This window comes from Sceloporus occidentalis, unplaced genomic scaffold (genome assembly GCF_023333645.1).
Source record: "Sceloporus occidentalis isolate IW3139 unplaced genomic scaffold, rSceOcc1.0.p SCAF_11, whole genome shotgun sequence".
Classification (NCBI taxonomy): domain Eukaryota; kingdom Metazoa; phylum Chordata; class Lepidosauria; order Squamata; family Phrynosomatidae; genus Sceloporus; species Sceloporus occidentalis.
The window spans coordinates 12,556,719-12,583,134 of record NW_028316991.1 but is presented as its reverse complement, the minus strand read 5'-3'; the positions used below and the strand labels follow the sequence as shown (position 1 = coordinate 12,583,134).

At 39.6% G+C, this 26,416-nt stretch overlaps 1 protein-coding gene across 1 annotated transcript in view; it reads right to left on the bottom strand.

Moving 5' to 3' along the window:
- The window catches only part of LOC149305589 (intermembrane lipid transfer protein VPS13B-like), a 383,703-nt gene that overhangs the window by 341,548 nt on the left and 15,739 nt on the right, over nucleotides 1-26,416 (bottom strand). The window contains exons 3-6 of the mRNA XM_089477585.1: nucleotides 12,631-12,751; nucleotides 7,184-7,351; nucleotides 6,534-6,715; nucleotides 5,111-5,285 (exon numbers count right to left, since the gene is read on the bottom strand). Coding sequence (XP_089333711.1) covers nucleotides 5,111-5,285; nucleotides 6,534-6,715; nucleotides 7,184-7,351; nucleotides 12,631-12,751 — 646 coding nt within the window. The remainder of the gene's footprint in view (nucleotides 1-5,110; nucleotides 5,286-6,533; nucleotides 6,716-7,183; nucleotides 7,352-12,630; nucleotides 12,752-26,416) is intronic.

Genomic DNA, 26,416 nt, shown 5'->3' with positions numbered 1-26,416 from the left:
AAAATAACCGATTTTAACATGTACAATTATATTTATAATATACAGATGCATCATGTCTTCAGCGGAGATGGCAGGTACAGATATAGACTATATACAAAAACTGGTAGAGGTAATGTGGGAACATAGAAACAATAAAGAGAGAATAAAAAGAAATTACTTTTTAAAGGTTTGGAATGGGGCTTAAGTGTTTTACACAAACTATTTTATGCCGGTGCTCATGGCATGAGACAGATTATATAAAGGATTATAATACATACATTTAATATTAGCATACAAAAATATTAATATCCTGTACATTTATGTTTCTGCCACTAGTAATATTTATAGCTTCATGATCTCTAAAAGCTCCAGTTCTTTTAAACTCCTAACACACCATTAAATTGAATTGTGTTTTTTGTTGTTGGAATTTATTATAAATTGTATTAATTATAAAGGAGACGGTCCCCATTGTAATTGGCTATTAGGTTGGTGTGATATTCAGCTGCGTGAGGTGCATCTCCTCATTAAGTTTTCTGGTTAAATATTCCTCTTTAGTATGTCCTTCCTTAAACCTTTTCCCACAGACCTTATTTCGTGCGACGATCCTCGTAGTGTATTTTTAGTGTGTAAAAGCAAACAGTACCTATCATGTGAATAAAAACCAAAAAAGTGCGTGTGTGAAGAAAAGCTGTCGTTAAAAATGTAAAAAAAAAAATCATTCAAAAGGCTGAATCAGTGAAGAAAGGGCACTTCAGGTTCTAGTGCAGCCAGCGTCTATAACGGCACAGCACTTGGCACCATTGAAAACAAACCCTCTGACGTACACCATTATCTACGGGCACTAAAAGCACCTTAAGCTTCACAGTGACCCTAAGGCCAGAGGAACCGAGTCTTATCCTCTTTCACGGCACTAGAATTGGCCAAAGGTAAAGCAGTGATGTGCATTTCATCCGGAATAAATCAAAGCAGTGAATGAAAAGTGTGTGGGTGCCCAAAAGCTTCAAAGTAATTTTATATAAAATGTCATACTGAAATGTAACCAGCCCCAGAAACCTGGCATAAATGTGGTGCCACCTGGGGTAGGAGTCAATAATAAGCTTCACCAGTAAAAAGGTAAAAGTCTGTGTCAGGGGGAATAGAGTGGGGGGCTAAGCAAAGCCGTTTCAATCATCCCAGAACCACCTCATTAGTAAGGTTCACAGGTATGATATAAACATAACCGGGAACTGTACTGTTCTTTCAATTCACACACACTCTCTCTCTGTATATCCAGGGCCGGACTGGCCCACCGGAATACCGGGAAATTTCCCGGTGGGCCGGCAGGTCCGTGGGCTGGGCGGCCGACAGACTAACCCTGAAGACAGCCGCTGAGCGGCTGCAAATCGCATTGAAGGCCTCCCTCGGCGCCAGGGGCGGGCTGGGCAGGGGGGCAATTGCCCCCCAGGCTGCCCGAAATCTAATCAAAGCGGCCGCTGGGTGCTGATGCAGCCGGCCAGCATCAGCACCCAGCAGCCATGTGTGATGGCCGTCTAGTGATGGGAGCACAGCGTGAGGGGTGAAAGCTCCGCCCCCTCGCACTGACCTTTCACCTCTCACGCTGCTCCCATCACTATGCGGCCATCAGACTGCTGGGAATGTAATCTGAACGGCCGATGCGTGCTGATGCCGCCGGCCGGCTCTGCTTTAATACTTTTTTTTTTTACTTCATATGGCAAGCCGATCCAGCTTACCATACGCATCGGCCGTTTAGATTACATTCCCAGCAGTCTGATGGCTGCATAGTGTGGGAGCAGCGTGAGGGGTGAAAGCTCCGCCCCCTCGCACTCAGACTGCTGCAGCACCGGATGTCAGGTCAGTGACTTCCTGTCAGCATAGAGGAGAACAGTGTGCAGCTACCAGAGGACGGAAGTCAAGAGAAGTAGAAGGTCAGTAAACCAATGTATTTTTTGTACTGTATAATATTTTTTTGTATTTGTTAAAAACAAAAAAAAAATCGGCATGTGTGTGTATGTAAGTGTGTCCCCCTATATGCCACTCTGCCTCCAGAAATGCCTTATACCCCCCTATATGCCACTCTGTCCCATGATATGCCTTTTAACCCCCTATATGCCAGAGTGGCATATAGGGGGTTAGAAGGCATATCATGGGACAGAGTGGCATATAGGGGTATAAGGCATTTCTGGATGCAGAGTGACATATAGGGGGTCAAAAGGCATATCTGGAGGTAGAGTGGCAAAAAGGGGGTTAAAAGGCATATTACGGGGCAGAGGGGCATATAGGAGGGTTGAGGCATATCAGGAAGGCAGAGTGGCATATGGGGGGGTATAAGGCATTTCTGGAGGCAGAGTGACAGGGAGTAAAAGGCATTTCTGGAGGCAGAGTGGCATATAGGGTATTAAAAGGCATATTATGGGGCAGAGTGGCATATAGGGGCATAAGGCTTTTCTGGAGGCAGAGTGCCCCATGATATGCCTTTTAACCCCCTTTATGCCACTCTGCCTCCAGAATGCCTTATACCCCCTATATGCCACCCTGTCCTATGATATGCCTTTTAACCCCCTATATGGCAGAGTGGCATATAGGGGGTTAGAAGGCATATCATGGGACAGAGTGGCATATAGGGGGTTAGAAGGCATATCAGGGGGGCAGAGTGGCAGGCCTGGGGGCAGAGGTGCATAACTCGGGGGTAGGTTGTCAAATGAAAGGAAATAAAAACCAAACATGTCTCAATCATAGCTTTTATTAAAAATAGTCTACATGAATTAATAAAGAAATAAAAGTTTCTTACCAGAATATCGTGAAGAATAATGTGATCAGTGTTTTGTTCCACTGAATAAAATGGAACTTTTTCATCTAAAAATGTTCGCAGTAGCAAATGTTTTGATCCCATTATGTGTAATGTATTTAATTTATTAGGGCCTTTTAACACTTTTGCTTTCTGGCATTTTAATACAAATAATGAGATAAAAAGAATGGCGAATAGTGTGACGCGGGTATGTATAAGGGGTGCGTGTGGGTATAAGAGCTTGACCGTGAGATAAACTATATGGGGCTGGTCTCCAAATTTTTCCAGGGCTGCTTTTCAATCCCAGTCCGGCCCTGTGTATATCATTATATATATATATATATATATATGTATATATATATATATATATATATAGCTACCCCTCGGTGTTATGTTTCAGTATTTTATTTAATACACATACACTATATATATATGCAAACAAGATTAAATAAAATACTGAAACATAACACCGAGCGGTAGCCATTTTGCTTTCTGTAAAGCAGACATTGGGAGAAGATCATTTTAGGTGATAATACGGATTTGTACAGCCAGTAATAAACTGGTGCGCTACTACATTACTACGATTACATTTTCCCACATCAATAAGCCTGGTGACAGGTGACATTACACATTTTGCGAAGGTAATTATGGTTAAATATTTTCTTTTTGCCTTCAGTTACATGGAGTTAGATCAGGTAAATTTCTAACTAAAGATCAAATTGTTTTGTTGGGATCATTAGTAAGAGGAGAAAGACCTTATCTGATGTCAGGCGCGTCACTTTCTGTACGACACGAAGCGGTCAGTTTGAAACAATCCATGATCACTAGACTAGAAAGAGTTTAACGGTCTAATCCCGGAGGTCTGTGTGAAAACACAAAGCCCTGACAGCTACAAATATACACGCTCAGTCACAAGTGTCAATCGGCTCCCTTATTTCAGGAAGTCCACAAATGAGGGTAATTTCAATATCAATATTTGGGTTAGATTATGTTTCTATTAAAACATCTCAACATATTCCCTCGTATTAAGGAGCACTGTTTGGATCTCTGAATTCAGTATTGAAAACTGGCCGAAAGCTAAACAGAAAAGTAATCATCTGAAGTATCGGTAATTTCCCCATTTATTTTTTAATCATGCTTGGGGTGGGTCCCCACAACAGAACAATAGTATTCTAACTACCGAAACCTGAATAGTACTAATATTTAAATATTTCAGTGCAAAGCTGAAGAAAAATGATATGTTTCTTGTTAACAAGGGATAAATGTATATTTGTTTCTGTTCTAATATAGAGGACTGTGGTTGCTTTAATTTGACTTGCTGTTCCTTGCGATTATACAGTTTAGAGGATAAAACACTTTCTTGGTCCCATAATGGGTTTTATTCAGATGGAGCTGGTACGGAGATTTGTGGTTTCGAGTCAATGAATTCAATGCAATATAGAGGACCATCCCTGACAAATTCCTTAAGGAGACTTCCAGGATATCTTCCTATTTTAACCATGCCTTATACAAGACAATCCAAACTATCCTTGGATCAGAAGCTCACTGGGGCTGGCCCTTCGTAATGTAAAGTCAGTGAAATGAAATGCAAAATGTTTCATTATCAGCGACACTATGATAAGCAGAAAAACAGAAAGTGGTTAATCTCGTAAACCTTAGTAACAGAAACTATAAGAAAATCCAAGAGCTGGTAAAATGAGAACAATCTGAGAAGAGTACTGGTTTTTTCTATTGGAGTAAACTTCATTTCTAAGCCAAGACAGCAGTCAATTATGTACTGCAACTGGGACAGTCATACATGGCAATCATTACCTCTGCAAGTGCTTTAAAACAGATGCTCAAGAACCCCCCCCCCCTGCCCATCTCTCATTTTACATGGTTGAAATTTATTTCAAAGTTAATTTCTGCCTGTAATCAGCTAAAACACGAAAATCTAAAATTACAGTAGAGAATAATTATGATCCACCACAAAAGCAAATTGGGCAGACATTCTTTTGATCCCTGTTCCAATTGACAGCGCGACAGAAGATGAGAGACCCATACAGTGTAATAGTCCAGGAGAGGGCTGTCTGTCAGGGCCCAGCCCATACCTACATGAATATAATGGATCTCTGGTCAATAAAATAGGAAGGTTGGATAGCAGTGATTATTATGAGGGGTTTCCTCCAAACAGAATGATCATAATAGTGATGGTTCACCTTTTTAGTTTTAATGTAATAGAATGTTTTAATAATCCCACTCTTTTCAGTAGCCTAGTTGACACGGGCTCTACTGTGGACTAGTTGGTGATAAAGCCAACGGATTTTCCAATGCCTATAACCAACGCCTTGCTGATTTCTCACTTACCAGGAATGGTAACATTTGTTTCTTTAGCGTGACTGGGTGGGTTGTCTGTTTCTCCCTCCTTTGCGTTCCCAATTTCTCCATAATACAGAGCAATCCCTAACTGCATTATGCGGATGAACATAGGGAGTTGCTGATCGGTGAGAGAAACCTTCAAACTATCAACCATCGTGTGAATCTAAGAAGAAAAAAAAAAAGATAACAAGCAAATCAGTCACGCTGAGCATCTCACATCCTAGAGTAATTAATTATCAGTACAACCCGAGAGGGAGGAAAAACACACAGAATCATCAAAGCATGAAGAGAAACAAATACTTTCCTGAGAGCTCTCAGGAGAACTCAAGACCCAAAGCGAGGGTCACACTTCGCATTAATATAGCGCCCGTAAAACATCAAGAGATCAGGGACTTCCCTTGTCACAAGCCTACATAGACTGTCTAGCTACTACAACCTCCATAACAAACTTAACACCATAAAACCTTAAAATGCAGTGAAATGGGAAAGAACATCAAATCCTTGCCAGGCCCAGAGGAAAGAGATGTTGGGGCATTTGGTAGCGCTACCCTGGTTCGTTGCATATAACATCAATATGATACATATGATACAAAAGTATTTTGACGCCTGACCATTACACCAAGGACTATAACAGCTTCCGCTCTTCTGGGAAGGCTTCCCACAAGATTTTGGGTGTTTCTGTGGGAAACTTTTATAAATTCATACAGTAGAGCATTTATAAAATCCAGTTCATCCCAAAGGCGGGGTTGAGGTCAGGGCTCTGTGCAGCCAGTAAACTTCGGCCACACTAAACCCATCCAACCATGTCTTTATTGACCTTACTTTGTGTACCGCTTTATAGATAAAAGTATTGAGACACACCTCGTAATTACTGAAATCAGAGGTTGGGCCCCTTACTTCCAGTGAAGGAAAATCATAATGCTGCAGTATACCATGACATTTTGGACAATGCTCTGCTTCCAACTTTGTGGGAACCGTTTGGGGAAGACCCTCCTCTATTCCAGCATGACTGTGCCCCAGCACACAAAGCAAGGGCCATAAAGACTTTCTCTTCCCAGAAGAGTGGAAGCTGTTATGGCTGCAAAGGGAGACAACTACATATTAATGTCTATGTATTTAGAATGCAATGTCATCAAAGTCCCTGTTGGTGTAATGGTTATGTAAGCTGTTTTGAGCAGGGCCCTCCTCACCTGTTGTCTCTGTAAGTCAATTTGTAATGTAACATACTACTTGTTATGTCCTGTCTACCCATTGTACAGCGCTACGGAATTTGATGGCGCTATATAAAACAATAAATAATAATAATAATAATAATATAGTGCCTGTGCGCATCATCTTTCTGCAATACAGCAATACAAAGATAAATATTTGCTATTTAACAGAAAATATATCAGTGACTTTTAGAGCGTACCTTAATCACAGAGGGCATTTTAGAATTAAGGCTGTCATAGGTGAAGTGCAGACGGGTTCGGAAAGAGCATTTGTACAGCAGGGGGTCCTGGTAAAACTCTATTTTCCCGCTGGCGTTTCTCTTGTCAAGACACACAGTACAGTCAGAAAAATTAATAACTTTTCTCAGGACCAGTTCAGTGGCTGAAACACAGAACATAAAAAGTTATTAAATTGGCTTTGAACAGAACAATGATCAGCTACGTGAAGCAAATATTAAAAACATTTGGCACAATGACATGCCTTGAATTTGTGGGCAGGCAATGTATTTTTTGCTCTACCAAAGTAACAAGAGGTTTAGATTAACATTATCCCTAAAATGTCAAACACAAAAATCTCTCTGTACATACTAACAAAAGTAAATATAACACATTAAGGGGGGCAATTGCATATTAAATAGAGGATAAGACCACTTTCACAGCAAAAAATAAGACAATTGTTCTGCAAGAAATCTCATATACATAATCTCAGACGAGAAATCTAAATCTGCTTTATGCTATGTAAGACTTCTTACATCATAACTAATACAGCCAGCCACACACAAGTTCTCCCACAGAACTCAATGGAAGCTCCAAATCCAGAGGCTTGAAGAATGAGGAATTATGAACTCACCCAAAATATCCATAAACGCTCGGTCCCAAAACTCATCCACGGTGTAACACTCGGCACACGTGATATTAACAGACAGGACTATGTCATCTTCAACATACTTCAAGATGAGGTTGTTCACCACAATGTTGACGTTGTTGACAACTCTTCTTATTAAACTTTGGACGTATCCTGTAAGAATATAGTAATTCAAGTTTTTGTTTGTTATTTTCTCAATAAAACAATTGTTGGTTATGTGGAATTAGGGATAACAAAATACAAGGATCCTGGTCACAAGTGAAAACTAATTACTTGGTTTGGTGGGTTTATTGCTAGTTTATTAAAAATAATAGTTTTTAATGGTCTTTACTACAAAACAGAGATCAAACTCCTGGTGCTATTCCTTGATTTTTTGACCTAATCAACTAAAACTTATATTCTAGAGAAAAAAAAAAACCAACATGTTGTATTGGGGCTGCAAACACGTGGCCTCTTACGGAGCCGTTACCTGCTAATCCAAAGGGAAGAAGACTATTTGAATGTGCTGAACCGTGTAGCACGGAGAACAACAAACTCCTTCATACGATATCGAGAGGTAAAGGTCCCATGAATAAAAAGCAGGAAATAAATGTTATCCTACCTATCTTCATATGTCCTGTATACGGAAAGTATTACGCGCTAATAGCTGCAGCAATTACTGCACAGAAATAAACAGATAAGTCCAATTAACAGATGTGCAATCCCTCTAACCGAAATCTAACAGAAATATCCTCATCCTCAGCAATATCGCACAACCTTTACAAACGGCAGCATTATTCTTACAGACAGATTGGGCCGCATCACACATTTCAAAGGCATTTTGCCCCAAAACACACTTAAAATTTATTTTTTGCGCCACAAAGGTGAAAAAGGTGCTGCCTATAGGCCCTATGGGACTCTAAGCTTTAAAGGGGCTTTGGTTCTATTTTTGTCACATATAGGGTTAACTGGGGAGTTTTTGTTGGGGGGTTGCTTCTTTTACGCAAGGTTTCTTCAACTGCTACTCTTCAAATTGTACATTTTTGATGGCACACTTGCGTGAATAAGAACAGGAGCTTTTAATTTCAGATACTGCTTTTTCTACTTTTTAGTAGAACGACATTCAGATTGTATAAAATCACTTAACCCTCCAGACCCCCGAGGGCCTTTCTGATTACACATGGAGAACCGAGAGCTGAATGTCTTGAAAGGGTTATGTGACTCTACGCCTTAACCCATTTCACTGGTCCAATATATGGTACAACAACCGTTTATAGGCTTTTGTGCTTGGAAAGTTTCATTAACTGATTTAAAATATTGAAGCCTAATGACCTGCCCAGGCAATAATAAGTATAACAGTCACTGTATTCCCTTTCACGAATACGCGTCCGTCTGACTCGTCATCCATTTGAAAAGATTTTAGTACATAGGTCCAGTGTCAAACCTGTGTTTGTGTTAATTATATGTTTCGTATGCTGTCTCAATGTAAGTGCATTATGGAATCTGCTGGCACTCTTTAAAATACGCTGCATGTATATTTATGATATTTATCTCACTTTTCTACTTTTGGGGTTACATTTAATGGTGCCTTTTATAGCGCCTACATTTGATTTTTTTTATTTATTTTTTTTAACAAATGTGTGTATTGATCAAGAACAAGATACCCCTGGCTAGAAACAAATTCCCCATACACCCTCCTTGTTTGCATCGCTGCTCACAAACACTGCAATTTTGACTCAAGTAGCAGAATAGCTTTTCCTGTCCAAGACATTCGCTGTGATTTAAGAAGTGCTGTGTGTTTTATTTTCCAATTCTTTCCAACTTTGTTTCAGTTTTTCCCCAATGGATGCCTATTGCAACGGGTGGGAAAATTACAGGCAGAACATTTATTAGCGAGCCTGGTCCCCACAGCTGGATTTCTGCTTGACCATTTCTTAGCGTGAACACCGGCCGCTCTGTAGGTCACATCTAGTGCGGTATACAGAGACGTGCAGGTGGACGGTCACCCAGCGGACACAAAGTATAGCTGAATATTCACGCAGGTAGATTCTAGAGCTCAGATCTTTAGCTGAACATTCACCTGGGAAGATTCTATCATTCAGAGCGCTAGGTGGACAGAATTTAATACTTTCCTAACTGTTTATAGTAAAGATCAACATCCAAACACTTCCAGAAAAGGCTATTAAAAGTCCCAGCCGCTTAATGTCATTTAAGGTTAATTTGCTAAACATATTAGAGGGTATAGTTAATGTTTCTAATCGCAATTGTGATAAACTATTTTATGGATGCATATTTCATATACATATATACACATATATATAGCGCTAAAATATATATGTATATATATATATATATATATATATATATATATACACACACATACACATATATACAGACACACACACCTCCCCAAGCAGGGTTATATGTATGGATCGAGTGTATATATATATAACTAGGGATATAAAAGACATATTTTAACAGATCTGTTGCTTTGTTTCCTCTGAATGTCCAATCACATACAAAGCAGAAACTTGTGGGAAGCTTTTTTCTGAGTGATAAAATAATTTCTGGGTTGGGATTGGGATGGTGGTGATGATGATGGGATGATGTTTCTAATGCTGCATTTTTTAACAAATTGTTATATTCAGCAGCGTAGGTAAAACGTCCACTTTAGGCAAAAATCAGCATTGAAGTTCTATGCAATGGAAGATTAAAAGAATAAAGAGTTGTTGGAGTTACGGGTACAAATATTGGCACGTGCTTATATTGTAAAGCATATACTTCATTCAAGTGGGAAGGCTGGTGTCCTTAGTTTGCAATTGTTTATTCGATGAGGATACAAGAGGCGAAATAAAGAGACAATTCTAACTCGGCTCTGCGTAACCTTGAGAACGCTCTAAAACAGCTGCGCTAATGACCGGACCACCAAAGTCTCCCCTATCAATTTCAAGGCGAAGATGCATCTAATAGTCATGCAATAAAACTGCTGAGAAGAAAATCTAATGAGCGCTAACAAACGTCCTTAATGTACAATCTCACAGAACAAGCGTATGCAATGATCAATGGCCGATTCTAGGCTTTGCAGGGCTGCAGGTGAAATCATTTAGTATTCAATCTCATTTTATATATGGTTTTATTGTATACAAATTAAGAATTGAAATGCACCTCCACATTTTTGTTCCCCCCCCCCCCATGTATTATGACAATTCTGCCCCTTTCATCCACAGAAGGTAATATTGCTTATGGCAATTTACACAAAACAAAGCAATAATTCAGCACATGCCCACTGAATACCATACCATTAAAAAAACATTTCGCTAAGGCATAAACATCCCCCACTGGGTATGTGCTAAATTCTTGCTTTGTTCTGTGTATTTTTTAAGCTGTGCGCGCCTCTGTTTCTATATATTTTTTATGGTAATTACAATCTTTTCAGTTATAATAACATAATGATGCCAATTTGTATATAATTATAGTGGTTTTCATTTATTTTATTTTCTTGGATTACTCAATTGAGCATAAGGCTAGAACGGCTCACAGATCTCCTGATTGTTTCTGCACGTCCCGCTGTATACCAGACTGTGATGCGCAAACAGAACCAAGAACCAAGTACTAAGCTCCAGCCACCTTAGCTTGTTTTGCCTTTAGATGTGAAGAGGAATTCATCAGACTCCTCTAAACATTGGGTCTTCATCCCACCCCAGCTTCTTCCCTCGCAGGAAGGCAATATGCATTCCTGCTTAGCAACGCACATGCGCAGGACACTCACCACCGGCCAACATCTGCAGAAAGTCACGAGATTCCGGGATGTTAAAATGCACACATATAAATACGTCTAGGTCTGTTTAGTGTTTTATTAAATGTATAACACTGTAAATGTGAGATTTTTGAGCATTCCACTGGCCAGCACTAGACATTTAAGGTGACAAAATTCCCTTTCCTTTAAATTAAGTGTCAGAGGATAATCAGGTAATTAACAACGCACTGTGAAAGCTTGCCTCTAAAAGTACAGGAAGATAGATCTACCAGTATGTAAAACAGATAATGTGCTAAATAAGGTTGTGTTAAAATGATTGTACGGAGAGCTGAGGATAGATTTCCTTTAAACGATTAATACAGCAGTGAAGGCTTTAGTAGTAAGGAGTATTACGAGAGGAGGCCTTAATATAGTTCAATTAGGATCTTTAATAAATCACAAGCCAACAGAACAACGTATCCCCGCGGACCTATTTTTCACACATATCTCTATTATTCCATCATCGTCAAGCTGTTATGGCAGCGTTAAAGCATAATAAACAACCTCTCAAAGGGCTGCAGTGGAGGAATCCCTAGTCTGCGGTAAGAAGCCTGATGGAATGCAGGAGGTCTAATGGGAGAGCTGTCAATAATAAAACATCCCACTTACCACTCCGCCAACCTACTGTGACCTTCTCAGTAACCGCGTCTGCCCTTTCACCCTCATGTCAACCTACCCAGGGTTACAGAGTGAGGTGAACAGGAGCAGAAGAGAAATGAAAAGCCAGCCAGGGGAAATGTAACAAAGTAAACTTTAGGACAGGGAAAAGTGGATACAGAAAGCACTCTGAACTCCCTGGACAAGAGGTTTGCAGGACGTAACCCCGGAAGGACATGCTGAGCCCTATCAGACAGGATGGTAGGCCACGGATTCCTTAAATTGTGTCTTTTATCAAACATTACACAAGGCCAGCCCTTCTGGTGTCGGCCTTTTGGTAATGCAGCGTAGAGTTAGTGAGCTGGATAGTTCAACTCATAGCTTAGTTAATAAGGCCCTCTCTCGTGCTAATTATCTCTGGTCACATTCTGCTAATTTCATTGCAATTTTCACTGAATCACTTATACATTTCTTCTTCTTCTTATACCTTTCTTATTTCAACTGTCCTGGATTCAGCTGATATAGGGGGTTCATTGGCAAAATAAGGACTGCTAGATTAAAGTCTACAGCCTCTTCCTCCACCATCTTCTGCAATAATCCTTCTCCTTATTCTCTATACATTATTGTGGTTCTCTCTTCTCACTTCTGCCAGTTTCTCCTCCCTTTCCATAGCATCTGACATAACATGGAAACAGAACGTATGTACAGTTCACTAAGGCAACTTTTCAAACCTCTGCAGCTGTATAAAGAATCAGAGGTCAGCCATTAATCTGTGTATTATGAATTAATAAGGGTTTGAAGCTGGCAACTCATTTAGATACACATGTAATGGTGACCATTTACGACTGGATTAATAAATGGACTGGGAATCTCCCTGATGTAACGGTATCATGGGAGTACGGGTCATGTTAGCTCCTAAATCAGTATACTACAGCAGTTATGCGCGGCTACAGAGTTGCAGTTTGCAGCTGTCCTGAATCTGGCCCAATGAAAATATAGTCATCACATAAGTAATGCTAAAGAATCATCGGCAAACTGAAGAAGATAACAGAACCGTCACCTGGTGGCAGATCCGGGTCGGCGGGGACTGCTTGCTGGATCTTCCGCGGTTTGGTCTGGGATTTGACGCTGTCTGTTGTGCTCCGATTGGTGGAACTGGAACCACAGCTTTCATGGTCCTCCTTTAGGAACAAAACCAAGAAAAATCATTACAATCCAGGAAAAACTCCGGCGATAACTAAATCTACACAATATCAACCAATATGAGGATTTCTTCAGAAAGCAGTGTTTATAAAGTCAAAGCAGTGGATCACGCTCCTCAACCCACCAATACATGAAGGGTTAAATACGAGCGTTCTAACAAGAATCAAAAAGCTGTCAGTCCTTAATGATGGAATTTGGTAGCCATTTGCTAGTAACTGATAAGAATCAGTCTCTAAATTCTCCATACTCCAAATGGCTTGTGAGCTTGGAAGTTATCTGATTAAAATCAGCAAAGAAAGAAAACATTAGGTGTCACGTGGTTTATTTGCTACTAAAATAATAATAATTACAAGTCTGCACGCTAAGAAAGCACAGCAGGAAACACCAGGAGAGAAAATAATAAAAGATAAAGCTGCATGGAGTAAATGGCTTAAAAATGGCATTACCAGTGAAACGCACGACGCAAAACATCTGAGGAAATGGTTAAACATGTGTGACGTTCAATAAACAGTATGGTGCTGAACTGGGTTGGTCACGGAAAGAAAATAAATACATTCGGTAAAGATGATACCCAAAGGCTTGCAATCTAATTCACTTAAAAAAACTCAATCATAAACAGCAAATCTTACATAAACAGAACTTAAACCAAAAGGTATCCTCAGTTAGTAATATTCTCTGATTCCATATAACAGGGCTGACATGATTTTAATCGGGGTTAATATAGTCATACTAAGGTCATCAGCAGGTGATAATTGTTTCAATAAACATATATATAAGGTTATATTCTGAGCACACAGTAGATTGGCAGCGCTAAATAAATTACCTCAAAAATGTCTAGTAGGGGTCGGCAGGTTAAAGAGTGGAGGGAAACCCAGAGCTTTCAAAATAAATGGAGGAAACCTAATCCACCTTTATCAGGATCACTAATGATGTCCAGCTCTTCTCCACCCCTCCCCCATCCCAGGCTTCATTAAAGATGCTTCATGGGGTAGAAGGCTGTTTGATTATAAGAGCAGCAAAGAGGTCACCAAACAGATAAACACCCCTGGTGACTGTTTACCAAAGATCTGCTGGTTAACACCATTGGTGCCGGAAATACCCACAATGCACCACGAAGCAAACTGCTGGCTGTTCCTCTAACACCCTCCGAGTAATATATATATTACTAAGTAATAGTATAAGTAATAAGTATATATATATATATATATATATATATAAATATACGTTACACACAGACTAAACCTCTATTCTACTAGAAATGTAATACCCAGGACACAATCAGGCACAGTTACTGAATTATAAATGTAGAAAGAAGGTTTAAAACTGGCGACAAAAAGGGGGAAAGATAGTGGAATAATGGTGAAAAAAAACTTTCCTTTCTTTGTTGTTTATGGAAACACAGCTGCAGCCCTTAAGCAACACTCTCCACTGAACACGCTTACTGAATTGTAGGGTGAAAACATCCGCCATGTTTTCCAGGACACATGTTTACATATTGCTGACCAGCCCAGGTAAAATGCAGCCCTGCAGTATGGGGGTGTATAGACTCATGGAACGGAACCAATTAGTCAGTTATACATCACCCATACTGCAGGACTTTATCTGGGCTGGTCAGCAATATGGAAAAATGATATATGCGTCCTGGAAAACATGGCCGACGTGGTCACCCTACTCCATAGGGTCCTGCTTAAACGCACGTGATCGACTGAGGTTACATCAGAAATGTACGAAGTACTGTTGCAACAAAATTACTAGCGTGGCTACATACATTACAAACATGAATACTACCCCAAATAAATATCACAACTGTGAGCAAATGTATTTCAGCATTTCAATGTATATACACTATTTCACTATTACATAGGTACAGAACACTATACTACAACAGGGAGGATTAGGAATATGATGAGTTAATGTTTTAATATTGTATTACCTACTCACACTACACAACCTTGGCCATGCTGTCCTCTGACCCACAGGGGATCACTTTATATACCTTCATGAAAACGTTTAGAGGGGGTTTCTGGCATCCAGGAATCAGAGTTGGCAGATTCCATGGGATTGGAGCTCCTCTAGAGAACATGATGGCGGGTGAGGAATGGGGTTGATAGCAGAAGACACACACAGGTCATCATATTAACTAAGGTGGCTAGGATAGCTGAGAGGTATCTTTACATTTCCATGATGCCCCCCTTCCAAATGCAGGGGATTCTGCAGAATACCTTCATGTGCCTTTGCCCCTGACCTCGCTATTTTCGGTTTGGTCGAACACATTTCCTTGCTCTTGAGATTCTTGCTTACATAGTACTTTCGTGATATAAAGTGTTAGTCTTTGAAAAACAGGAGAAAAGTATAGTTAAAATGATACCATTTATTGGCTAACTCTCATAGCATTGTTTGTATAGGGGGCTCCCTGGGACAACATTAGAGCTGAAATGTTGCTCTTAGTGAGGTTTGGGGACTTCGGCTGGGATCTACTGAGTTGCAAAGTAATTCACTTCTCTCCCACTCCAGCAGGACAAAGGTCTACTTTGTAGTATTCTGATAGCTCCAGATGCTGTAACAGCAGGTGTTGCCGCGCAAGCCTGGGGTGTCTGGCCAAGATAGTTAGTAAAAGGCATTAATGAGGGGAACGCTCCCTACACGCAAATCATTATCCCGCAGCACAGTGTATACTATAAGAGGATCTAGGCACAATTAACACAAACATACCAGACACAAGATAAACATTACTAAAGTAAAGTTCTGCTTGTAGGTCATGCACAGACTAATCTTGGAAAACACATACAAAATCTGTGAAAATACGCATACATCCGCAAACCTACAGTAATGGAGTCCTGCTGATACAGTATCAGTACCACAGAGCTCCCTCAATATATAACAATGTGATTCTTGGCGCAGTTTGCTCTCACATGGTCTTAATCAGTCACACACCTTTCTCCATGCCTCGAAAAGCCCGAGTGAACTGCTCAGAAATAACCCTTTTACAAAATGTACTGCCTTCAGATCAAGCACTTCTACATCCATGGGATCCAGTACGTTCCTCCCACTTAATATTACTGCATATAGCAGAAACCTCAGAGCAAACAAAACGATTTAATGATGATCTTCTACATGTGGGTAATGCCGAGCTCACAGAAGGGCAGACTGGACGTTAAGACGCACATCTGATATACTAGAGCTTGACAGATTGCGGATTCCTACAACACCGAACATGTACCCCACCACGGTCGGGCAGACTGGGGACTAAAGCTCAGAACATATCACATCTCATAGTGCTCAACACGTTCCAGTAGGACATATAGGCGGCTAACAGTCTGACAGAGGAGACAACCATGTCTCGCTACCCAAGTATATTCGGTGTAAACTTTTTGCTCTTTCCTTTTTTCCCTCTCTAAACTAGGGGTGTTGTATACCCTTCAGGAATAAAGTGCCTGCGTTATACGCGCATCAAATAAACCGAGTTACCTTTATGCTTTTAAGAATCCTATACTGATAACCCTTAATATGTTTTGTCAGTCCTTATCAAGATTGCCTTGAACAAAATCCTGATCAAAATTGGTGTCAAAGAATAGAAAAATATGTAAGATGCAAACATATCTGTTTGATCGATGGTTGAGGCATGTATGTTAAAAAAAATGCTTTATGATTAAAAAAAAAAAAAAAGTAATTTTTAAGGCTGCACAATATATAAACAAAATTCAAGTATTTGTTTGCGTTAATCCAGATAAAGCTAACGTGGATACACATTCCTGTACAGTATGTAATTTTATTACACCTCAAGAACATTACCTCCAAAAAAATATACTTCTGTGCTCACACGTTTCTGCAAAAGCTTAGCATTAAAACGACGCTATTAATTTTTCAAACTTGAGCTTGTCTCATAAGCCCAGAGGTAAAACATGTTCATTAAAGAGATGTGAGAACGTTCCAAGTGGAATGCCAAAACTAGCATAATTATGAAAATATTTAACACTGGGACCAACTGAAATCACACACTGAATATAGATCAAGATGATGTCATAAAAACAGCGAGGCCAAAACGCACTAAAACTACTGCAGCTCCATAAATCTGGCTCACACCAGATGACAATAAACATGTGAAAATGAAAAAGGAAAAGGAACACCAATTATATTTTAGACATTTCATGAAATATGTGCATTATAAATGTCTTCAGAAGGCCCTGCGAATGAATGGCAGCCGGGAGAGCCGCACTTTGAAGATCTGTAGGCTCAGCTTCACCTAGCAGCATATTTCCCCTGCGATTGATCCCGCTTGATACGGGTCCTGCAGCACTCGCCACGCTTTGAACAAGGATCCAGGAAGCCTTAATCACAGGGCTAAACTACTAATTAAGGAATAAAGCCACTTAAATGACAACCTATGCCAAGCTAATAGTCTTCTGCTGCCATGTCAAACCATTGCTGTTAAAATAAAAATAGTCATGTGGCGATTTCACACTGTCGCACGGTCATAAAGAAAGCCAAGCAGTCATAGCGTCATTTTTCCGCATTTGTATATTTAAACAATCTGACTAGGAAATAGAACATTAGTGTTTGCACAAGCATGCAAGAGATTTGGTCATTTAGAATACATAAACATATGGAACCGGTCCATGGTGAAGATTTGTATTTCAATTAATTCGGCCAGAAGGGTTTAAATCAAGTAACAGAACGGACATGTCAGAAATAGAAATGTTTCCTCTGTTACACTGCTGGGCAGACAAATTTACACAACATCAGAGCTGTAGTTATATCACTCATTGCAGACACGAGCGCTCCATACTACAAGTAGCGGTATGACATACCTTCTTAAAACAAGGGTTTGGATCTACGAGCCAGCCGGAAAAATGTAGGAGCCAAGTATTTTTCCTCCCAATCATGCTTTTATTTTCATGTATTTAAAGCTTTGGTCACCCCTACACACACACACACGTATATATACGGTATATATATATGCAGACACCGTTATGAAGAAATATGTTCCATTCTAAGGATAATGGATATCTTGAAAAATTATTTTTCAATAAAGCATTGATCAATAAATTAAATATTTGGCACATATATATTGATAATCCAGTTAATTAAAAAAAATGATAAATGGCTGCAATCACTAATCACTTTATAAGCTGATAAATATATTACATTAAATTAGTCAAATTATTAATAAATATTAAATTGCTAAATTGTTACTAACACACACACTTACACATTAACATCACACAGTAACAGACATACTCGCTAACATCAAGTGTTCAGAAAAACAGCATTTAGCCACACACTCTAACACCATATGCTCATGCACACGGTTACCAACATGATACACTGTCGGGCCACCTGCAAGACTTACTGTGGAGGCCTCCAAGCCCCTTCAACACACACAGTAACATGCTTAAACGAACACTACCACACTGTAACATGCTTACACGAACCCTTACACACTGTAACATACTTATACGAACACTAACACACAGTAACATGCTTATACGAAGACTAACACACAGTAACATGCTTACACGAACACTAACACACAGTAACATGCTTATACAAACACTAACACACAGTAACATGCTTACACGAACACCAACACACAGTAACATGCTTATACAAACACTAACACACAGTAACATGCTTAAACGAACACTAACACACAGTAACATGCTTACACAAACCCGTACATACTGTAACATGCTTACACGAACCCTTACACACTGTAACATGCTTATACGAACACTAACACACAGTAACATGATTATACAAACACTAACACACAGTAACATGCTTAAACGAACACTACCACACTAACATGCTTACACGAACCCTTACACACTGTAACATACTTATACAAACACTAACACACAGTAACATGCTTACACAAACCCTTACACGCAGTAACATGCTTACACAAACCCTTACACACAGTAACATGCTTATACAAACACTAACACACAGTAACATGCTTAAACGAACACTAACACACTGTAACATGCTTACACGAACCCTTACACACTGCAATATATTTACACGAACACTAACACACAGTAACATGCTTACACGAACCCTTACACACAGTAACATGCTTACACGAACACTAACACACTGTAACATGCTTCACACTTACACTAATCACTGACAAACCTTTCCCTTCGTCAGACGTGTCTGTATCGCGTGGGAGCTGCCGCCATTGCCTTTGTACCACCATGTAATCAGGTAACATGAGTGTCCGGGTGCCATGTGCCTGCAGCACCTGCCTCAACACCTACTGGAAGCCAAGCAGAGGGCTTGGTACACCAGTGCCATGTGTACTTCCTGCCAGGAAGTGATTACTAGTTGCCATGGTGACTTACTCTAAAAGAATAGACCCTCATACAGGGCAATCTATACCATTACTATACCCTGCTTAGTGTATCTTTTTCCCCTCCATCTAACTCAGCAGGGCACAAAGTGGATTCACTTGAGCCGCACCAGATCCCTCTGAAAGAGCCACCCCAGCCCTATATCTGTGGAAAATGCATACTGGGGTCCATTTTACTGCAGGAATTGGTTAAGTCAATTAGCATAAGGACAGAGGCTGTTCGCTACCCTAATGTAAATAGAGAGGCACAAATAAATTTGACATTTAGAATGCTGCCCTACAGTATGTGGGATGTATAACTGAGTTTTTACAGCACATACATTGCAGCTCGGTGCTTTAAATATGCTGATCAGAAACATGAGAAATGTATAACTGTCCATCAAACCATGTCTGATATGGCAACCGTACCTATATCAGTCATGTCTCGTAAGCGGTTAGAAAACTACCTTGTACTGTATGGTCAAAACAGAAACTATTCCATCTGACTACTAAATGAATAATTCCTAATTTCCTCCAAAATGTAAAATATACCCACAGCTCCAGCCACAATCTGGTGGAATGCCAGTAGAATTTCCATTCTCCCAGTTATAAACTAGTCCAGCACTGGATTCAGCTGGAGGCACATATAACATATTATAACATAATCCCCAGTCTTCTTCACTTTGTTCATTTAATAATGAAGTATGCTAGAAGCTAAGGATTTTAAATCCAGTAAATCAGAATTTAGTCACTTGTGTAGAAAGAAAACCACACAGCGAACACAAAACACACTAAATTCCACAACTATATCAAGTATATCAGAGTACAAGATGGAAGGATGTTCATAAGAAACACCACATGTCCAGAGGTGGAGGCTCAATACGTGGAAAAAGTCAAGAGTTAGCACACCCTACATCTTTGGACACATAGAAAATCTGTCTAATAGTTGATAATCCCCACATAGCTAAGACATAGTAACACAGTAATAACACAGTAACAAGTGCTATCTTAAGCCATTTTCATTTGCGCAAAAAAAAAAAACCAACCCATGATGGCAATTCATAGATAGGCTGAATGTTGTGTTTGGATTGAGTCATTTTCAAGAGGTCTGAAAAGAAAATTCAGCGCAGATTAAGTACAGATTTCCCCTGAGGCTGTCTGACATTAAAAAGTCACGTGTTTAGTTATACAGTAATTATATAAAAGTGACTATTTAAAAGGACTGCTTGTCACCTTGCTTGGGGTGTTATATATTAAATTATAATCCATCATAAAATAAAGCAAAATGGGAGAGACACCTACTGACAAATCCAAGATCAAACAGATATCAAAAGTGTGCATATATTATACTATATATATATATATATATATATATATATATATATATATATATAATAAGTATATATTGTTGTCAAATTCAGAAGATTCAAAATGTTTTGTAGTATGTTTTTTTTGTATTTTGCTGATAAGCAGTTCAAGAAATGTGAATGTAGTGCACATCCCAGTTAAGGAGTCTTCATGTGGTCTCCTTTTCACATGGGGAAGAGTCTGCAGAAACCCTCCTTTCCAGTCCCCTAAACTGCCAAGAGATGTATTCGGCTGAACACATCATCCACTTACTAAAGCAGTACACTCACTGCCAGTCAGCTCCAACGCTGGCTGACGAAAGAGATCCAGGGGTCTAACAAGACCCCTCATGTGCATACGCAGATAGCACTACCACTGACTCAAATAGCAGCGATTTCCTGCTGACAAATGTTGGCGGTAGAATGGATCGCACTGAAGAGCTCAGCGACTCTAAATGTGCACAAGCACTGAGTGCCAGAAGCTTCATGAAATGGGGTTCCATGGCCGAGCAGCTCCACGCGAGCACAATGCCACGTGCCAGCTGGAGTGCTGTTAAGCACACAGTCACTGTACTCAGGAGCAGTGGAAATGCTTTCTCTGGAGTGATAAATCACTCTTCACTATATGGAAGTCTTGTAGAGTAGAGGCTGTTATAGCCACAAAGAGGGGGCAAAAAATATTGCCTTTGCTTTTTGGAATGGGTGTGATGGTCATGGTCATATACTTATGAACAGCATGAAGAGAAGAAAAGGGCAAGTTCCCCGCAAATTATACCGACTTCTCTAAAATACAACTTTGACAAAATAATGAAGCAGTGTTATTTATCAAACACAATGGTGGGACCCTTGAATGCATCCCTGTAATTGGCTACTGACGCCAGTCAGGTAATAACCCAAACACCAAATTTATCCCCACCTGCAAAGACACTTAGACATGCAATAACAACCACAGGACTACAAACTAAAGTACCAATTCCTACGGGGCCAAACTCCCAGGTGCTCTCAGAGCCTTGCAGCAAGCTTGCAGTAGGTTACAGATGGACGGAGTAACGCACCCTGATAAGTTCTTGGCACAGTTTGGTAAAAATTAATGAGAATGAAGGATAAGCTGTGACTTTTGAAGCAATTTTATAGCCAGATGTGTAGCTTTAGAAGCTAAAAGGAAACCAAAAAAAGGCTTTTCCTTCTGTCTTTTGCCTCAACACACTGACCTCTAGCATTTCCAGATCTCCCCATGGAACACTAACTAGTAGAAAGACTTTTGGAGCTACCTCAACAGCCCCGAAAACATGTTCACTGTGTGCACGTTGTGATCGCTTTTATAGGAACGGCGTGAAAATTCTTTGTGGATGTTGTTATAAATGAACTTTGGAGACTATTAAAGTCCAGTGTAAGCCCATTTCTTAAAAGCTATGAAGGGTTTCAGTGTTGCTGTGACACAGGGGTTTATAATGAGCACGTGACCCACAAGTCCCGTTGTGCCACGTGTATATGACATTATTAAATTGCTAAAATAACATTTATAATTACTTATCAGCAGAACAAATTCTAGGGACTCTTAAAACACAATGGGATCAGATTGTATATGGAGGTGGTCCGGTCACATGTCTAAACTAGGATATTTATAAAAGATGTATCTCATAAGGTGGAGCGTCTTATGCGTTATACATTTCACATAATGTTCCCAGTTAAAGGTGAGATTTAGTCATCCTGCATGTGTACAGAGGCAAGAACGTGCAGCACACACCTCTGTTGTGTCGTGTGGACATAACCCCTGGAAAGAAGGGTGGAACTAAAAACTTCACCAAAAAAGTAAAGCTAACTAATAGTTTTTCATTGAAGTTTTAATTTATTTATTAATTTATTGTTGTACCACTGCTTGTTTGTGAATTTGCAATAGTTATATTCCACACAGGTTCTTTCATATATGCGGGAAAGAAACGTCATTTTAGAACCACTTGTTTTCCCCAACAGGCAAATTTGGAAAAAAATGATTTTAGTAAATACCTGCATACTGTCTACAGATTTTATACATATACAATCAAAAGGAGGGGGACTTGAAAGCTGTTTTCCCAATTTGGGAATTATTTTGGCACCTATGGTTACAAGAAAAACGTTAAATAAGTGTTAGTAGCTCAGTATCAATTTTTACACCTAGAGAGCTATATAAGTCACAGTAGCAACACTGGGCATTGAAGGAAAGACACAAAAGCAGCCTGTCTTCCGGCTCCTAGAATCTACTGTACAATAATTCCCCGTTATTTACATGTTCATCATTATCCCGACTTAAGCAACTCCTAAACCTGCAACATTAATATATATATATATATATATATATATATATATACATATATACACCCATCAGCCATAACATTATGACTACCTGCCTAATGTCCCCCTTTTGCCGCCAAAACAGACCTGTATGGACTCCACTAGACCTCTGAAGGTGTGCTGTGTAATTTGCACAAAGACATTAGCAGCAGATCCTTAAGTCCTGCAAGTTGCGAGGTGCGGCCTCCATGGATGCACCCTGGTGCCATGTGTTCTCCAGGTAAGCGACCCACAGACAGGCCACCTTCTTCTATTGCTCCATGGTCCGCTACTTATGCTCAGGTGCCCTGACTGGTCTGCGGCTACGCACCCCCATAGGCAACAAAGTGTGATGCACTGTGTGTTCTGACAGCTTTCTATCAGAACCAGCATTAACTTTTTCAGCAATTTGAGCTGCAGTAACTGGTCTGTTGGATTTGACCACACAGCCAGCCTTCACCCTCCACCTGCATCAATAAGCCTTGGCCACCCATGAACCTGTAGCCGGTTCACAGCTTTTCCTTCCTTGGACCGCTTTTGATAGGTACTGACCACTGCAGACCAGGAACATCACACAAGAGCTCCAGTTTTGGAGATGCTCTGACCCAGCCGTCTCGCCATCACAACTTGGTTCTTGTCAAAGTTGCTCAGATCCTTACGCTTGCCCATTTTTCCTGATTCTAACACATCAACTTTGAGGATGAAATGTTCACTTGCTGCCTAATCTATCCCACCCACAGACAGGTGCCACGATAACAAGATTATCAGTGTTATTCACTTCACCTGTCAGTGGTCATAGTGTTATGGCTGATCGGTGTGTTTGTGTGTATGTATGTATGTGTGTGCGTGCGTGCGTATAAATACACACAAACACACACAGCGAAATAAGGGTAGAGGCAATGAACAGATGGGAATATTATAACAATTTAGCATTTATATTATCATGTATTAGATTTTTTAGGGTGTCTCAAATTTCCTGATAGCAAACATGCGAATGAACCTGTTACGTCATTGGAGTCTGGTGGAGTTAGAGATGACTGCAGTGGAAGAGGGAGAAAAAAATTTGGAAAGACGGCTCAAACTTTCTTACGACTATTATGAGAAAATGCACACCTACTGTTTTTCTCTATTCTTTTACTGAATATGTAAAGCTATACCGTATATCAAGGATCTTCCCAATTCCATGGCAGAGTTCTGTCGCAGTTTTACATTATATTAAGTACACAGAAGGACAAAGACTCATATTGTTCCCTGTTCAATCACAGATCACATTTGTCCTTTGGACACAATCCTTACAGGGCACTCAAAACAACAACATCAGCAGAGTGCTATTTTGGACTTTCCTAATACATCTTCCTCCATTTAAAGGATTTTGTAGTAAAAAAAAAAAAATCTGAAAGGATAAAAATTAAAAAAATAGGAGGACAAAGAAAAGAGAATGATACAGTAACAATTATTACTGTAATATTTAAACCTGTTTACCTTTTTCTTATTAACAAGAGAAGCAACTTACATGAGCGTTCTACTAACAGGGGGAAATCATGGGAGGTTGTAAACGTTTATGAACACGACTTGCCATTTCCAGGTAATATAAGGAGAGCAAGAAATCCAAAAGGAGAACATGAGATAAAAATAAGCTTTCTGAACATTTAACTGTGCAATAAAACTGAAGGCATGGTATAAAAAATACAATTAAAGGAAAGGTTATACGTGGGTCAACTTGGTGAAGAAAACAAGATTTAAAAAGTAACTGGGGAAAAAGATACGAGTGTGGGAAAATGTGAAATATTTGGAAACATCTTCTTATAGAATGCCAAACGGAGAAGCAGAGGGAGCATTTAATGTGTAAGGCAAAAAGAATGCATCTGACTTTAAATTGAAGACATAGGATAACCGCCGCAGTAATACAGATGGGATTGTGTAGTTGTCTGGGTGACGATACAAAAGCTAAACTTCATACAGATGAATAAAACATACAGCCTTTAAATCTCTACCTTACTCTCCAAATGTAAGTCGGTGATGGATAGCATGCATTACGTGCGCACCTAGGCCACCCAGAACCACCGCCCTGATAACAGCTATCCCCAAATGTGTTCTTCATCATAAGGGTACTGACCTTTAAAACGAAAAGAAAAAAACGCCTTCACATTGTAACAAACATGCTCTTATTTCTACGAAGCTTTCAATCTATTAGACACTTCACCGAGTTGTTTCGATAAACAGATGGTAACAAAGTGTTTCTAACCACGGTGTGATGTCACGCTAAATTGTATATATTAAACAATACGGATATTAAATATTAAACACAAGATTGGGAGAGCATTTGACTTTTTCAAGGAAGGGTATGAATTTTTTTATTATAAATTAAATTATAATTTTTCGTTTGGTTTATGAGACAGATAATGCCAATCGTGGCAATGACTTATAATGTTCGTCACAGTAATACAGGAAAAATCTGCATTTTTAATTAAAAAGAAAAAGAGGAAGAAGGGAGAAAAAAAACCCAAGCATTTATTCACTTCTTAGTCTAAAAGCTGAACAGAAAATATATCTTACATTTTTAGATTAAACAAGTTATACAAAATACTGGCCTTTTATTTACTGTAATAAGGACATTAAATATTCAAGAAAAAGGTTGTGCAAAGAGCGCTCATTGAACCTGCCAAATGCGCCTTTACGCTAAACATAACCTAACAATCTAGTATTGAAAGGTCTCTTGTGCCCCTTTTATGACATCATGTCTAAAATTTTGAGAGCTGCCAGAGGGTGTCATTGAAATTCTTGGCAAGGTCACGTAAAAAAAAAAAAAAGGAAAAAACAAAAAAAACACCAAAGCGATGATACCCACTGACCTGGCAAATAATAGTTTTCTTTGTAAATAATAAACCCATTGGTCCAAAAACTGACTTTTAGAGACTGACTTGCATAAAATGTGTTGGGTTTTGTACAATGATAAACTGGTCTCACACTCCGTTTAATAACATATTGGATACTTACTGCCCTTTTCAACCCGTTTAGTTTTTTCCTAGTGCTCAAAGCAGGTCATACCTAGCAGGCATAGAGACACCCAGTGACATAGTGCAAACTGGAACACTGAGCCTCAATAGCTCCGATTTATGGAAAAACTCATTCAAATGAGCAAAAAATCCTTCTGAAAGGAAAGCTGGTAGGAAAGCATTCATATCATTGGGGGAGCTTTCTGCGCATGCGTAAAGGGGTCTCATTAGTCCCCCATACACATACAGACACACACTCGGCCATCCACACCCAGCTATATTATGCATTAAAATGGAGATGATGGCTGGAGCCTCTTTTTAATTAAATTTGTGTCTCAAACATACTTATCGTCTCTACAAACTCAGTCCATGACTGCCTGATCACCAGGAGCATCAAGGTTGTGGTACTTCATTAAGAAAATAAGTGCTAAAATGTGTAGACCAGGGCTGTACATACAACTCCAGTCCTCAAGGGCGGCTAGAAGGCAAGGAATTATTTGTATCATTGATTGAAAACCCTAAACTGTGTTTGCTTAGTATGCCGTCGCATGTCTTGAAGGGGGTGCATATGGGGCAGCTGTATACATTTTGGAGATGTTTGGTGCAAAACCCGTGCAAACAATAACCAACACAAATGTAAAATAATAACACTGGCAA